This window comes from Pavona decussata, unplaced genomic scaffold, assembly GCF_977016875.1.
Source record: "Pavona decussata unplaced genomic scaffold, jaPavDecu1.1 SCAFFOLD_185, whole genome shotgun sequence".
NCBI classification, from domain to species: domain Eukaryota; kingdom Metazoa; phylum Cnidaria; class Anthozoa; order Scleractinia; family Agariciidae; genus Pavona; species Pavona decussata.
Window position 1 is genome coordinate 616,005 of NW_028145594.1, and position 17,628 is coordinate 633,632.

The 17,628-nt window shown below is 38.3% G+C and overlaps 2 protein-coding genes across 5 annotated transcripts in view; both read right to left on the reverse strand.

Moving 5' to 3' along the window:
• Positions 1–16,814, reverse strand: part of LOC146462765 (uncharacterized) — a 76,096-nt gene extending 59,282 nt beyond the window's left edge. The window contains exons 1-8 of one of the 4 annotated variants that reach the window (XM_085085245.1): positions 15,591–16,814; positions 14,686–14,847; positions 13,583–13,630; positions 10,079–10,492; positions 7,864–7,946; positions 7,550–7,597; positions 4,575–4,673; positions 3,945–4,043 (exon numbers count right to left, since the gene is read on the reverse strand). In XM_085085245.1, coding sequence (XP_084941371.1) covers positions 3,945–4,043; positions 4,575–4,673; positions 7,550–7,597; positions 7,864–7,946; positions 10,079–10,492; positions 13,583–13,630; positions 14,686–14,847; positions 15,591–16,809 — 2,172 coding nt within the window. In that variant the 5' untranslated portion in view covers positions 16,810–16,814. The remainder of the gene's footprint in view (positions 1–3,944; positions 4,044–4,574; positions 4,674–7,549; positions 7,598–7,863; positions 7,947–10,078; positions 10,493–13,582; positions 13,631–14,685; positions 14,848–15,590) is intronic. The other 3 variants (XM_085085244.1, XM_085085238.1, XM_085085237.1) reach the window with 3 other exon arrangements.
• Positions 1,152–3,108, reverse strand: LOC146462769 (uncharacterized; the record flags this gene model as incomplete). Its single annotated transcript, XM_085085248.1, has 2 exons — positions 2,762–3,108; positions 1,152–2,453 (listed from the first exon to the last, which is right to left on the reverse strand). A coding segment is annotated over exon 2 (1,158 nt), but the record flags the coding sequence as incomplete, so codon positions are not given.
• Positions 16,815–17,628: the final 814 nt, after the last annotated feature.

The window sequence follows — 17,628 nt, forward strand, 5'->3', positions numbered from 1 at the left end:
AAAGTTTGAGGAATTTTATTTTTTCTCACCCAAAACACATTAGTCGAAAATTACAGACGGCCACTCTTAAACCCTAGCGTGGGTTTAAATAGGGTTTAAATAAATTTACCAGTAGACTAGCACTTATCAGCTTTCCAGGAACCGGGACCTGGTTGTTAAAGTCTAATAATTTGTCACAGGCAGTTTATCAGTCTTGCTGCCGACTGCCGCACTCTCTGTTGCATCTTGTCTCTCCCCAGTGCTTCTGGTTTCTAGCATTTCTAGCTCTGTGTGTCCGTACAACTGGTAATTCGTTCTTCTTCCTCTTTCTTTAACTCGCCAAGACGCGAGGATCCAGCAGGTTTGTACAATAGTGGATCTTTGGTAACCTTTTCAGGTTCCTCTCTGTCCACTTAGCCAAGATGCGAAGGCCCAGCAGGTTTGTACAATAGTGGATCTTTGGTCATTTTCCCAGGTTCCTCTCTCTCCACTTCGCCAAGACGCGAAGGTCCAGCAGGTTTGTACAATAATGGATCTCTTGAAACCTTGTCAAGTTGTCCTACCTGCACTTTATATCAAAATACCACATCTTCTGTACAAGCAAAGGCGGGGTTGTACTGAGCTTCCCTTTACGACTTTCCGATAAAATTCAGACTCTACATCAGATTGCTGTCGCTAATAAGTCTTTGTCAAATTTTAGACTTAGATGGGCAGTTCTTTCTTAAAAATTGCTATATGTAAAATTGTATTTGATGCAAAGTAATGTTTTGTTAGTAATATTTAAAAAAATAAAAAAATAAGAATAAGAATAAGAGGAACAACATTTTCTCTAACAACAATAAAAAAGGTTTGTACAATGGTGGATCTATAGTAACAATTCCAGGTTCCTCTATCTCAACTACGCCACGACGCAAAGGCCCAGCAGTTTTGTACAATAATGGATCTCTTGAAACCTTTTCAAGTTGTTCTCTCTCCACTTTGCCAAGACGCAAAGGCCCAACAGGTTTGCGCCGTAGTGGAACTCTTGTAACCTTTCCAAGTTCTTCTCTCCCCACTACGCCATGACGCAAAGACCCAGCAGGTTTGTGTAATAGTGGATCTTCTAGAGATTGTTCCACTGGTGCATATCCTTTCTGGTACATATAGCTTCGCGCGTTTATTTCATGCAACAGCTTGACGAGCTTTTCATCATTTTTATCGACGGCAATATGAAGTGGGGTTTTGCCAACCCGGTTCCTTAAGTGAGAAAAAAAAAATCCTCCACGAGCAGATATATGAAGTGGTGTATCTCCCTTTTTGTCTTGAATGTTCACATCCGCGTTGCTTTTAATCAACAGCTTGACGAGAGTTTCGTCATTTTCCTCAACTGCAATATGAAGTGGGGTTTTGCCATAGAAGTTCTTCACGTCGATGTAACATCTTGATTCAATTAGCAACTGAGAAAAGGTCAAAAATCCTCTTCGGGCGCATGCGTGAAGTGGTGTGTCTCCATCCCAGTCTTGAATGTTCGCATCCGCGTTGCTTTTAATCAACAGCTTGACGACATTTTCATCATTTTCCTCAACTGCAATATGAAGTGGGGTTTTGTCATAGAAGTTCTTCACGTTGATGTTACATCTTGATTCAATTAGCAACTGAGAAATGTTGATCAATTTTCTACGGGCGCATACATGAAGTAGTGTACCTTCCTTATTGGCTTGAACGTTCACATCCGCATTGTTTTTAAGCAACAGCCTGACGAGAGTTTCATCATTTTTCTCGACTGCAAGATGAAGTGGGGTTGTGCTATAATTGTCCCCCAGGTTGATGCTGCATCCTGAATCAATAAGCAATCGGATAATGTGAAAGAGGCCTTGATGAACAGACCACAGCAATGGTGTAGATCCGTCAGTCTTCGCGATATTCGCAATAGCTCCATGCCTCAGAAGTAGGCGAGTGGCCATGTAGTTGTCGGAACAAGCCGCCAACAGCAATGGTGATGCTTTATCATCGGTCCTTTGAGCATTTATGTCCGCACCTAGATCAATGAGGGTCTTAATCAACGTACTTGAAGATCTTTGACTTGCCCACAAAAGAGGCGTGCAATTGCTTTCTGCTGGGATATTGATATCTATGCCGTCATGCAACACAAGCTCTATCACCTTTTCCGCATCATCGCTGTTTGCACACCAGTGTAGCTCACTTAGCGTTTTGACTTTCTCGGCCATGCCTTGGTAAAGTTGGTCAATATCACTATGACCTGGACGTCTCCTTTCCAGACTTGACAAAATTTCAGCGGCAGATTTTCCAGAAAACGCGTTAGCGTCGTTTCCTGTTGTTTCAACATTCATCTCTTTTACGAAGTCATCGAGAAGGACACTTGCTTTGGAAACGATGCTATAGTCCGCTTCTAAGACAGCCGCCTGCAGCAAATTAAAACCCGACCGTCTGTCCACGTTAAGGATAGCCTTGCGCGCTAGTATCTTCAGACTGAACTGCAATTAAAAAAATGTAAAAGTTTTAAGATGAATTTTGTTATTTAATGCGTTGGATACTCCTTTGTTATTAATCTTCTTATCGGTGTTCACACCAAAATAAACAAATGGATTAATCGTTTAAATCGAAAACCATATATTGCAGTCAGAAAGACTGAATTACGTATCTTATTAACATGGATAACTAAGGCCATAAGTCCATAAATGAAGACCTAAATAAATAAGTAAATAAATTATAAATGAATAATCTGGTTACTGACTACATTTCCCAAGGTAGCTCCAGAAAATCGACAGAAAGTGACTCTTACCGGTCGCTGAAAACTTGAATTTGCGTTATTCTCCCGTAGCAACTGCACTATGGATCGGTGATTTTGGCGTTCAGCTTTCTGAAGAGCTGTGCGTTGAAACTAAAAATACAGAAAGATTACAAGGTCAATATATATACCCTCTATAATTGCAATACTAACACAATATTTAGCCACACAAATGTGACCCTTTCAGATCTGTACGCAGGGAAATTTGGTCAGTAAGTGAAAAAACATGTATCTTTAACGTTAGTGACAACTCACTTCTACCGAGACTAGAAATTACAATTAAACACGTTCTGAAGCTTTCGCTCCTACCAAAAGGGTTTTGTTAATTAGCAAGAATGAAGTGTTTTCCCATTTTATGTCAAGTCCCCAGGACGTCCAGATGTACCTGGACAGCGGATGTGGCTGTGTGCGGTCTTCTTTTAACCTCAATCCTAACGGTTTGCATGTCTCTCCGGTGTCTTGTTTGCAGGTATCGCACTCGATATCACAGCTATAGACCTCGTCCGTCTTCGGCGTATGTTTGGACCAGCAGGGAGTTAAGTGTGTTCCTCGCTCTACTGTAGATAGGAATACAGTACTTCTTAAAGACGCAAGACAAGTGTTCTATCAATTTGCTGGTATTGCCCCGCCTTTTTTCTTCTCCTTCCAGATCTTACTTGGAACGAGTCCTCGCCGGTGAAGCATATTGTCACACAGCACGTTATATCTTGCTTTTACACGTTTACTTATATGGAGTTAAAAGGCCCACCTCTCAAGCCATTGGCTCCGAGGGCCTCCCTAAAATGTTCGCGATCCTGTTCTCTGTCTTTTTTTCAGTGACTAGGATTTCGGCTTTGTTCAATTAAATGTGGAAAACAGACCTCTTGTGTTGTATGCCATGATTGGACTGGAAGTTTAGATACTGGTCGGTGTGAGTGGGCATCCTGTGGACAGTGGTCTTGATGATCAAGTAATCTCCCACATCATGCCACACGGATCTGGGTATCCTCGAAAATCAAGACCCCATCCCCTTCCATTTTTATGGTAAATTGTATGTGCGGGTTTGTGCTGTTCAGGTGTTCAGTGAAGCATTCAGTGTTGTTACAGTGCAACTCAGTGTTTAGTTGTAATTTCTAGTCTACGGAGAAATTAATCAACTTTATTTCTTATGCAATAATTTACCTTTTATCTAACTCACCCTGTCTAGAGCATTGACTTTTGCCCCATGTTCTAACAACAGTCTGACAACAGATTCCTGTCCATACCAACAGGCAAGGTGAAGAGGTGTCAGAGAAAACTGGCAAAAATAAAGAAAGCACAGAGAAATTACATGGGGTCTCACAACGGGTATATTTGATTGCAACCAGAAAGCAGATTTTTAACAGATAAAACTGCGGAACATCGTATAACCAGCCAGTCGTTAAATCCATGGTATAAAAGGACTGAACCACTATTGAAATCCGGACGATGAAGCAGCTCTCAAAAGGTCTCAAGTCATTGGCTTACAACCCTTCTAGAGAAGAACTAAACAAAAACAAAAACAAAAAGCAACAAAAAACAGAACAATACTCTCAACCCTAAAACCAATAGCAGCTGCTACACAATGAAGGCGATTACAAGCTTACAAAAGCTGCTACATAGAATTAGCCATTACAGGTACATTAAAAAGCAAGGTTGCCACACAAACGATACAATACAATAAAACACAAGACTGGCAGTACACTACAGTGCAATGCGACGCGGTACAATTCAACGCAAAACAACGCGATGCAAATGATACAAAAAACACAAACGTCTGTTAATCTCCACAATTGGAATATATTTAAACCTGGTCTCTTTGGTCCACATCTTCACCACTATCAAGAAGCATTTTGACAGTTTCAGATTGCCCACTGATTGAAGCTTTGTGCAGAGCACTTCTTGATGCCTGTTGATAATAAACACATCGACCTTAGGGTAGATAAAGGGCTTATCAAATCCCGACGATAGCAATTACTCGGGTAATACGTGATCATAACACCCTGTAAAGTAACGAGTCTGGGATAAAATTCAGCAGTATGGCCGGTAGATAATTAATGTGGGTTCTTGGAAACGAATCAGAGTATTTCTGTTGAGGGCTTGGTAAAGAACTAATTGAGGGATTTTGTTAGTATTTGAGCTTCTTGTTTTATGCAATGGAACAATTGCCTTGGCTGGCGTTTTTGTGCCAGGCGCAAGAGGCTTATGTTTTTTTTTTCAGTTCTTCTTTCTCTTATTCAGTGCAGAAGCAAAGACTATCCTATGCTTACAATTTTTTTAAGTAAACAGCATAGTAAATTGTCAAGTGAGGAGCTTAAGAAACCTCCAACTTGAAATAAATTGACCTAAAATTATCGAGAATATCGTATTATTTCAAACAGCGCTCGAAACAAAATTTCAATGCCAGACAAAACCAGATTTTATCACCGTCAAGTCTACCTTTAATTTTTTTCTATTTTTTTTTAATATTATTATTCACAACATATTACTTACACTACTTAACAATATAATGCTTACGCTACTTACAATATAATACTTTACACTAAAACACAGACATGACAAAACGAGACTTGCTAATTAATCAATTGTGGCACATACAATATGTGTTTAACAGAGACATACGACCTAAAAGACGCTAAATCTACTTACATTATAAAAGGTTACATGGCAGCGAAATAAAATAATAACAATAGAATTGATAACAAAAGTAACTAAATTGGAAAAATAAAGACATGGGCGCCGCTATGAAGCACTTAAACTGGTAATATACTTGTTCTATTTGCGGTTAAAGCTGGATTCATGTTTAGTGAATTTGTTGATCTTAAATTCTATTTGATAAATATAATAAACTTTAGAGATAAATAATCTCAGCGACGGGTGAATAAGTTTGCTTCTGCAATCGTAAATATTTTGCCTGGCAATGATTAGGAGATGGTTAAGTAAGAGAAAATCCTCCTTTCTGTCCCAAATTCCAAAAAGCTTATCCACCTCAGATAGTTTTTTAAGTTCAATGTGTATATTATTGCACCAATGTATAAATTCCAGCCAAAACCTCTCTGTTATGCAGCATGAAATGAATAAATGCTCAAGGGATTCGCTCTCTCCACCACAAAACGTACACAATGCTGTCGGTTTCAACCCAAAGGTGTTTGTAACTAAGTATCTGTTCAAAATTTTGTACTGAAACTCGCGCGTTTTTGTGTTCAAAGCTACTGTAAAAGGTAATCTGTAGATCTCATTCCATTTGAAGCTTGCCCTACCAAACCTTTCTTCGAATTTTGCTCGTGCAGTTGGAGCACACTCAAAGTTGGAACGTATTTTCCTATAGACAGATTTAGATAGTGCTTTACATAGAGCCACGTTTTGGTTGTTTAAACGCAGTTCAAAATAATCTGCAAGAACAAAGGCATTTCTACTATTGTGCGTGTTATTTGTTAGTGAGTTGCGGTACTGAGCTGGTAAAGCGTCAATAATCCTTATTACGTAGAAAATCTCTAGGGGTGATAGACCTGATTGCATTAGATTTTTCCGCACTATCAGATTGCTCTTGTCATCCACTAGATCCTCTAACCTCACTATACCCTTTTTATAAAGTGAAGAATGGTAAATAGATCTTCCGTCAACACAAATGTTCTTATTGTTCCATATAATCACACTAGCTACATCGTTACTCATCTGATCGCTCTTCATTTTCGATCCGACTGAGATTTCAGCAAAGCATTTTAGACACTCTTCATAGAACTCGGGTAGCTTTATAGGAAGCTTTTTAACAGATCAGAGTAAAATTGTTCTACTTCTGTCATGATTCTTTTCGGGTCTGAAGTAAGATGACCGCTACTTGTAAAGATCTTTCGAATGCAACCTTTCTTTCCTCTATGAGATTCCAAACCCAGAAAGTATTTGTTGTTTTTCCCGCCTTTTTCATACCAAGTTGCTCTGGAGCGAATTATTGCGCCTTTGGAGAGATAATCGAAACAAGAATCGTATTTCATCTTAAGTTCTTCTAAGATTTCCAGGTTTGAGACCGATGGGTCAGTTACCCATGCATCTTCGCAATTTTTTAGCTCTGTTTCAATTGTTGATAAGTCTGCTTTTCTTTGGCATGCCATTTCTTTATAATATTTCATAGAAAATTGTCTCACTCGGTATTTAACGAGATCCCACAGCACTCTTTTGTCATTAACGTCTTCAAATTCCTCGATCCACTCTAGTATTTTCTGATTCATTAGTGTTACATAATTTTCATCCTCAATTAGACTCGTGTTAAATTTCCAGTAGGAAGGGCCGTGTTTTTGTGACTCAATGCTATTAAATGAAATTGTGATCACAGAATGGTCAGTCCTGATCGCAGTTTTAATATCCGTTTCTTCGACTTCATCTTGACAGGAGTCACTTATCAACCAAAAAAGTCTACCTTTAATATGCCTGCGCACAATTATTTTGAAATTCGTGATGCCATATGGTTGCCTATTATTTCACAGAGGAGAACCACTGCTATTCCTAAAAGCGGCAACCATATCATGCCAAAAGTCGAAAATGGCAGAATGAAGGTAAAATGGACAATAGTAATATCCAAGTTTTGCACCTTAAAGTGTTTTTGTAATTTGTTCAGACAAAATTTGAAATTAGACATGTTACCACAGATTTAATTCAATCTGTTAAAAGAGTGGAGGTTCCCTTTTATGTCCTCTACATAGCCTCTTTTTGAATAAGATGCCTTGACATTAAGCTCCTAGTAATGTAAAATCTAAAATGTATATATACATATACCAACTTTACTCTTACTTTGGCCTTTTCTGCTCTAATCATCCAGTTCATAACCTGTTTCCCATCCTGTAAACAGGGTAAAGAAAAGGGAGAAACATCATCGTGCTAAATTATCTTAAAATTAACGTGACATAAACAAATACATCATTCGCCTTAAAACAAAACAAAACAAAACAACACCAACAACAACAACAAAACACCTCTTCACATCCACACAAGTAAGCAGGTTTTCAATTTCTGGTGTAACACCTCTGCCAAAGGGTCACCTGTACACGCATTTATTCACTACCATCAGTTTCCCATGGTGTTCAAAAAAAGTGAAAAGGTTGTACCTTCTGAAATTCATCAGTTTGTCTTGACTCCTTTCTTGTTTGATCAGTGTGTTCAGGTAGAAAGCCACTGCTACTTGCTTCCCCTGGTTAAATAACAATAAATTGCCGGTCTGTTTAATTGTACAAAATGAGATAGTCGATTTGGGAAATTCTGTATTGCAATCAATTCCATTGACCATGGCCACTATGGCTGTAGAGTGTGTGCACGACGGCCATGTTGGAGGACCGAAACAATACAATGATTTTCCTTTGGGAAATATCTTCTATTGTTACACTAAAGAAGAAAGAAGGTACATTTCAAGCTCAGTAATGAAATAACAAAGATGCATTTTCGATGAGCAAAGAATCACGTTTTACCAAAGAGATACAGACACTCAAAAAACTCTTAAGGTTTTCAAGAATAGGGCTTTGAAAAGTAATTTCCAAACAGCCAAATTTGAATGCCCTTACAATAGCATCTTCTAACTCCTTCGTATGGCTGATTGCTTGGACGAAATGTATTATATTTCATGTACAGATCTATGTGCTGTTTGAAATGCTTACTAAATATCTTCTGTTGCTTCACATCTAGATGTTGTGTCGTGACTTTAAGTTTCAGTCACATAGTACATGAAAATCAAATTTACCTTAGAAGTTAAAGTTTAATTCCAAAGGAAGCTACGTTTTTTTACAAACTGTAGAAATAAACAGAAATGTATCCTAGTTCATGTGTTAAGTAAGACAGGAAAATTCACTCTATCGCACCATGCATATTAACAAACAAAATCTGCAGCGCACACTAAATCTGGCCAAATTTGGAACCTTGGTTAATTTTTGGCCAAAGAGCCACATACATTGTAACACGAGAATTTTGCGGGATTTTTATTTTGCGGATTGGCGATTTTTTGTGGTTTGCGGGAACAAGTTTTTGTGGTTTGAGATGAATGAAATTTCTGCTGGGAACTAATTTTTGTGATTCTCTGTTCAAGCAGCAAAACATTTTTAAGAGGAAGAAACCTTAATATTTTCAACTTTTATTGTATGGTGTGTTGAGTCACAGTTCACTCTACTTACATATTACACTGTAATACCTTATGCAAAAAGAGAATAAACAACAACAAAACAAAACAAAAAGCCTACCCCTACAATAATACGTACGATAATAAGGTTTAATAACACAATAATACGCCTTAATAATACAGACTAGATACAGACTACCGAATGTATCTAAGCTCCGTGGTTGCTTTTTCCAATGGAAAATCATCTTAATGTTCCTGTTGAAATCCAATGTATTTCGTGGTAGTGGAGTTTTTAATTTGACTGAAGGGAGTTAATTTTTGTGGCGTTTCATTTTGCGGTGTTTTTTTTCTGCGGGAACTAATTTTTGCGGATCGAGGTCAATCCGCAAAATCCGCAAAAATTAAAACCCGCAAAATTTTCATGCTATATGGTAAACCCCCTTTGCATGAAAGTAGTATACGGAATGAGCGTTCTAAGTTCTCTGGATCTGTAGATCAGGGTGGATCAACGATCAACTCTCAAGGTGACGTCATAGGTATGAATAGATCAGTAGAGCCAAAATAGTGACGTCATTGTAGGAAACAATGGATCTGGAAGGTTTGCCTAACCTTGTCCAGATTGCTAAGGTTGTTGCGCACTGACAGGTTTTTGAAGGAGATATTGATGGAATCGCTCAGACATTAGAAAACTCTTTCCGGTTCATTGATTCCTTGCTGTTAAATTGTGGATGTTGATAATGGCGCGCACAAAGTAATTAAACACACAGAGATTTCACAATATGAATAGAGCGTTTTCATTCACGTGACTACTGGCCATATTGGATTACTGAAACAAAAGAGAGTATTCGCACAAAAATAGAATTCAATTCCCAGAGGTTTAGTTTGGGACACCAACATGGCCGCCATTTCTTTGTCTTGGGACACCAACATGGCCGTTGTGACGTCATGTGAAAACACTCTATATCACAATAAAGTTGATTATAGGTTTGGTGTCGATGACTGTCCCCCTTTACTTACGTTATCAGGGGTCAACGCGCTCTTGGCTATCAAATCGGTCCATTAGGCACTAATTATGCAAGCATGCAGTGACGCGAATCCAAAGCGTACAGTTGCATACAAACTCTACAGAAAAAGCCCATGGGACAACCTTTAAAAGTCTACTATTTAGCAAAAACAATAGACGGCTTAAGTTGATAGAAATCATAACCAACACTTACCAGAAGTTTCCAGCAAAGCCTTTCTGCACATCAAGTAATTTTCCTTCGTTATGGTTGTCTTCAATCTAACTGTATCCAAGTCGACTTTCCTCTTAATTTCATCAGTAACAAGATACCTCTCAGCAACTTCACTTAGATGACCAGAAAGATAGTCACTCCACAGATGCTCAAGACTTTCCAAGGTAGGGCAATGCACAATAATTTCTAAAGAGCCCTTCCCGATAGTCACAAGGCCCAAATTGTAATGGTCCTCTAGATGTTGAAAAAAGGCTCCAACTCGTTCTAGTTCAGGTGTAAGATTGTGGGATTTCACATATTGTTCTCCTACAGTTCCTAAAAGGCTATAGAGATAGTCCTTCTTTTCATCACTTAGATCTTGGCCACTAACTTCAATTAGAATCCTGACAAAAGTGTCTGAAAATTAACAAAACGTCATGGAAATGAGTTTCTTTTACAACTTTTGCCCTTCATTATCAGGAAATACATTTTCATTAGTGTTAGAAATTAAATCATTAAAGCGAATGTGTAATCATTGTATGAAAATAGACAAACGTTTTAATTTTCGGTGTCGTCAATAAGGCGTTTTACATAGAGAAGAACGTTCATTAATGCGAATATCAGTTCAATTTCATGGAAATAACAAACTTTAAGGAGAATAAACAAACATTAGACACTTCTTAATGTTCTTTAACGAGGAAAAAAATTCATTACAACAGAGGTACAGTCAGCGTAACAATCAAGCAAGTCTTAGCTCTATCCTTTAATCAACTCCCCATTCAAACATCGTGGTATATGTAAGTCTGCATAAACCTAAACCATGCTGCACATTTTCTGGCAATTATCGTGTTCACGTTTCTCCTCTTCTCGCGGGGATCTTCAAACTCCCTAACTATCCTTTCACGATGCTCAATTGGGATACGGTTTCGACGAACTCTGCGCTCCATTACTGCGAAACCAGTGTGCACATGTACAGCATCGTTTTTAAATATAAGTATCCATATAAATCCATTGGGAAATTAGTCAGAAACCACGTAACTAAAAATCTTTTATAGTTGAAATTTTATTCGCGCAATGGAACGTTAACCCTAGGTTAATGAATCTTCATTCGCACTTAAGAATGTTCTTTTCGATAAAACGCTATTCTAATCTTCTTTTCGATGCAAAACTCCTTAATGACTCTGCCACAAATTGAAATGTTTCATCTCCTAGTTAAACTGATTATACATTAATGTTTTCGCGCTAATGAAAATTTATTTCCTGAAAATGAAGGGCAACAGGTGTACTTATTGATTGTTTGTTCATGATTTAGCGTGTGTATATGTGTATATCGAGCTATGATGCATGCAGGAAGAACACGATAGAAGCATTAAAAAGGGTTCTCTGAGAGTAACTCTCGATCCAGTTTTTTTTTTTTGAGATCTCTCCAAACTTCCCAACTACATCGTAATTCGATATACGCACCACAAAATGCATGCACCAATTATTAACAATATTGCCAGTAGCAATGTACGATAAACAACTTGGCAAAGAAAAAAAGGAAATTGGTTAAAGAAAATGTGTACAAAAGGATCTACGGAATTTAGAAAGGTTTCAGCTTCTTTGCTGTGTTAAAATCTCTATGCTGTAAATAGCAGTCATTCGCTTGTGGAAGAAAAATATTCCTGTCAAAACAGGTTGAGTCTCTCAACAAGATTATGATGCACGTTAAGTGTACTCAATTTGATTGCTCGTCTTAACAACCATTAGCTGCAAAAATCGTTTAGACACAATTGCACCAAGGCACAATATTTTACTGTGTGGTGGAGCTAAGGTATTGGTAGAAGCATGATAACATGAAAAATAAGAAAAAAAACCGTCGAATGAAAAGCATTCATTGATTCCATGGGAAGTAAGAGTACCGATTTGGAAGATGAACTTTTGCCCTAACCTTTTGCGGCTTTCTGTGTTACAATTGCTTGGTTTCATACCGTAGAGGACTGGGAACAGTTGGAGTATATTGTATTTCTTCGTGATGGCGACAAAAAAACAGCAACATCAAACTTGAAGGGAGGTGGGTTAGCGCAACGTGTACAAATAATTTCCGCGCTGAAGGAATAACCTATTATACTTTACCATCTGATCCTGAGCTGCAAAAAGAGTATGCTAAGTAAAGTTCTTATGAACGAAAACGTTATCTAAAAACGGATGTTTGCAGTGCTCACTTAAGTACAGGAAGAAGGAAACACAAAAGTCAGTTACCAGATGTTGTTTTCACCAGAGATTATGCTGTAAAAGCGGCTGAAGTGTATTCCAAAAACCCCAGTGTTGAAACAAAAACAAAACAAAAAAATATTGGCCCCCCTCTAAGGTTTCCGTATATCAAAAGCTCATACTACTAATGTAAAAGAAGGGTGCTGCTTTCCGCTAACGAGAATACGCTTATTTGTGTTCCGAGGACGTCCCTATGAGTAGAAGTGCGATACCTTCTCGGCCGAAAACGACGCATTTCACCAAAGAAAATTCAAGAAGAAAATGCCAATTTAGAATCCCAGGTTAACAGAATGACAAATGCACTCAATGAGAAGAGTAGTTATATCAAAATTAAACCACCAATCCAAAATATTACCAACCACAGCTTAAGCCTAGACCGGCTTTTTCTTTTTTTTTTTTTTTTTTTTGTCTTCTGGGGTCGAGGACCATAACTTCGTAATGAGCGATAACAATGAGACTGGGAGGATAGGTAGTACGTTCAAAAATATTTTCGTCGAGGTACACAACAAGAAGTGATGACGTCATATGACATCGTAATTACGCCATGATTGCCAAATCGGGCGGCCATCTTGTCCAGGAAAACGCCGAAATAGAAGGACAAGTAATCGAAACCAAAACAAGTAAAACTAATATGGGCTAAAATCATGAAAGATACAAGAGGGAAAGTAATTTTCTGAAAGACTGGCTCTCAAACAATGGTTGTCTTAGTAATATCAAAGTCAATGAGCACTAACCGACTACGTCCAATTTAAATTTCTGAAAAAGTCCTCAAATTTCATACCGTTTGTCTTATACTGAAAACGTTACTCAGGTTCAAATCTCCGAAAAAAAGAATCCCCTCCTTCCCGGGAATTTTTTTTTACGCCCACTTAATAATACTTAGATACTTTTCTATATCTTTATAATTTATAAAAGAAGATGACCACAAGAAAAGTCGAAACTGGGTCGGCGGATTCCCAGGCGAGAACATTATCACTAGACTACCGACCACTTAGCTACCAGATTTTGGCTAAATATCCTTACCCCATTACTGGTGGCAAGTTTGAGCAGCATCACTCCAATATTTCCCGAAATATTCTTGATTCTACGGTAAAGCTGCATTTGAGTGGACCACTAACCTGTGGTTTGATTGCGACTTTGCCTATGAACATATCTACTAATGTACACTATGCAACGAGATTATAGATTGAAGACGTTTGTAGACTGACGTGTGACAAAAATTAATATTTTGACAAAAGAAATGAAGTGGAATACCTTTCACGTCAAAAGTGGATCCTGGCCCAATGCTTCTCTTTATTGACCCTATTTGGAGAGATTGTTTACTTTTCTTTATCACAATGAGATATGTTTGGTCTGAAAGAACCAGAGTGTTACTGTCTTTTAAACAGGCACATTAGGAATCTTTCTGACCACTTCCAAACACACTAGCAGTGCAACTATTTCTAATTTACTTGTAGCACGAGTCAAGCTCGAGCCCGAGTCAAGTTCGAGTCGGGGTCCAACTTTTATTTTTCTCTCTCTCTCTCTTTTTTTTAAATTTTTTTTTTCTTATACCTTTTGGTTGTTATTCTCTTTTATATAATGATGTGCTTGCGATAAACGGAAAAAATGTAAAACTTTCAGATTTGCAACAGTTTTCGTTATCGATCGCTATCGAGCAATTACCGCTGTGATTCTGTGGAAAGATATACGACATCGGTTAGTGTTTATAAATTTCTTAGGAAGATTAAGACCTGTAGTTGCGTACACCTGAAGCAGAGACCCCATTTCCACGGCTGAGAAAAAACCTGCCTCACTCAAGTGCCATCTTGTTGCGTCCACAGGACACCCAGGATAACATAAAATCTATACCCTTCCGGTAGACAGCCATGGGAATTTTTAATGTTCCTAACAAGTGAGCTTCACAAGGCATAGTGACTGAAGCTTTAGTCACGAACAACATTGGACGAGAATGAATGAGAACTGTGATTAATTTGCTACCAACAATGAATTCTCGCGATCGCGTTGACAATAATGCTTCGAACATCAGTTGACACATCATTATAAAAACAAAAATCACAATCACAGCCTTTGATCAAGACGAAGACGAAGCAAAAGGAAAAGGATAACAGAAGAAACGGAACTTGACTCGAACTTGACTGTCTTTCTTCTCTTCTTTTGGACTTTCTCCTGATAACATGCTCAAACGACGCTCAATCGTTTCATGTACAGTCTTGTAGTTGATGTAACTCCGTGGACCAGTCCAGGGAAAAGGTAGTCCAAGGAGCAGACTTAAATAAAACTAAAACCCAACCAATAAGCTAATACATGGAGCGATGATAACTAAATTTATATCTAAAAGAAATCAAGCTTCATACCTATAGGGTCAAAAGAGGTTCCTGAAATGCTTGGCTTTCCTTTCACTTCTTCATCGAACCGATGTCGTTCCTGTGAGGGACCTTTACCTGGTGTGACTGCAGCTGACGTCGGTTCAGCAGGGGACTCTTCCATTGCAGTTTTAACAGTGGTGCTGGAAGGGCCTGTAAAAAAGCACACACTCATTCAATATTTTGGGTTCATCTCTAAAACCCTTTCTTCCCTAACAGTGATCAGCATCAAATTGCTCCTTCTAATATCAATGCTCATTTAACCCCTGACCTCATAAGAATTACGGATATGATTACCCAAGGTGAATTTTCTTGATATTTTAATAACTTCTACCCAGTACTTTGAGATAAAACGTATGGGGACAAGATAAGATAATTCGTTCTTTGATATAAGGGGTTAAAGGCTTGAAAAATTAATGGAGCCATGAAAGAATACGATTTCAAACTTAACAATTGGGCAATAACACTATTAGCTAAAAACAGTTAAAGATGGTGCCCATTGAACACTTGAAAATAATGAGCGAGCAAATTCTCTTTAAGATATTAGAGTTCAAATTAATGATGGTCACACTTCTCAAGTCTACCATCTTATCACACATTCCGACTTTGCAAGGTATTTGAAACTTTAACTCCCAAGAATGCTATAGAAAGACTGAAACATATACAAAGTTCTATTACTATTATTACGATCTTGATAGCTTTCATTTTCATTTTAGCAATTACACAATGGGATTTCATTAACAGACTGAAAGGTTAGAACCAACTAATACAGGACCATAAATTTTACTCTTGGAGTCAACAGTGTTTATAATTATAACTACAGGGTGTCTGTTACTCTGCCTGAATTTGCAGTTGCATTTGAACGGAAACAACGAAAACCAAGTAAGAACTCATACCATGAACCATTCGGCACATCATTTCCACAAAGGCTTCACATTGTTCCTTCCAACTGTACTTGTTATCATAAGAAGCTCTCAGTAATTTGATCTCTTCAAGCCGCACTGCATGACTGGCACGGACACCTTCAATTGCATCTGCCCACTTTGTGGGGTCATCTGAGTTAACTATCCATGATTTTCCATAAGGAATGTTCTCTAATGCTCTAGCAAATCCAGACTTGCTACCAACAAGAATAGGTAAACCAGCTGACAGGGCTTCAAGGGCAACAAGACCAAATCCCTCTGATCTGGACGGCATAATGGCAAGATCAACCTCATTCAGTAAGTCTTTCATCTTTTCTCTGTTTTGCACAAACTTTCTGACAGTCAGTTGCTCTTCAGCGATACCACGTTGGAGAAGTTTTTCTCTTACTTCATCCTGTTTTCCTTCAGAAGCACCAACAAAGATCAGATGATAAGGCTTGCTTTTGAGCAAGTGATGAGTAAATGCTTCAACGGCAATGTTGTATCCCTTTAGTTCAAAGTCTTCATCATCACCCCGACCACATAACAACACTTTAAATTCACCACTCTTATTAGGAGCTTGTTTTAAGTCCCCAAATTCCCTCTCAAAAAGACCTGGCGTGACAGTGAAAATATCCTGATTCTCCTTGCATCGTCGGAGATATGAAGAGTAAGAATCTTCCAGCTTCGGTCCAACAGGAACAACCAGATCAGCCATTTTACAAAGATCAACTTCAACCTGATGTTTCTTTTCACCCTTTGAAATTGGATCAGAGTAGCTTTTGTACCTACTGAGGTCTTCAGGAGCAGTATGCACTACTTGTACCCATTTGCAATTGGAAAAGTGAGGAGAAACTTTAATGAATTGTACTTGCTTTCCAAGCTTCACACCATGGCCAACAACAACATCCATGCTAAGATCTTGAGGTGGGACGCTCAACCAGTCAAGAGGGTCATAGCCTCTGCGTTCCTTTGCATCAACAACAGTTACTCCATAACTCTTAGCCTCTCTTTTGTCTTCATCTTTACAAGCACCCTCTGGGACCAGGAGAGAGACTTCAACTTTAGGGTGTTGTGACAAATGAATTGCAAGCTCTCTGTTTAGTGTGGACAAACCACCAGCTGATGAGGTCCACTCGCTACCAAGAAGAGTTACTTTCAATTTTGCACCATTGGAAAAATCGAGTTTTGGTTCAAGCACTTCTTGAAACATGATTTCAATGCCACATCAAAACAAATCTGCAAAATAAAAGAAAACGGAGCCTCATTTGGCATTACGTTCTCCTCAGTAACTTTGGTTTTTATTTGAGCGGTCAAACGTAAGATCACCAGACTTAAAATTAGCACCAACACGTACGGTACAATGAACAACACAACAGGCATAATTAACACCAGTACGTGCACCATCTGGACTATTTATGCATAAGCAGGATCTACAGTGCATGTCAGAATTAAGCAAACTACGCAGACGCCATCTGAGAAGGATTGTAGTTGAAAGGCTTAATAGCGAAGAGCTTTTAGGCAATAATTCTCAGCCAGAGGTCAAAAAGATACATTAGGGTGTACCTTTTATAAAAGGAGCTGGTATCACTACATCTTGTTCCCTGTCCCTCAATCAGGCTGAGTGTTGCTTTGTTCCTCTGGTAAATAAGAATTTTAAAACACGTACAGTGAAAATGAGGTAATAATGTATTAAGTAAAAGGTAAATTCTTGACCTTTCCAACAAAGAATTAGGAAAAAAGTGTATGTTACCGTACAATTTTATAAAATGTATGCATGGCAAGTACTTGTCTGTCAATGATCATAAATATCAAAATTGAGAACTTGGGGAAGTTACAACCGTATTAATTAAATATTCAATGTGTTCTTGACAGGTTCTAAACGAGATAGACTATGTGAAAGAGCTGTTCAATAGGGATACATTTTAAGAAAGAGGTGAGATTTTTAGACCCAGCTGGGCGTTACCATTGTACCCCACCCAAATTAATTATTGCATTAGACAACAACAGTTAACAGACAATGCAGATTACA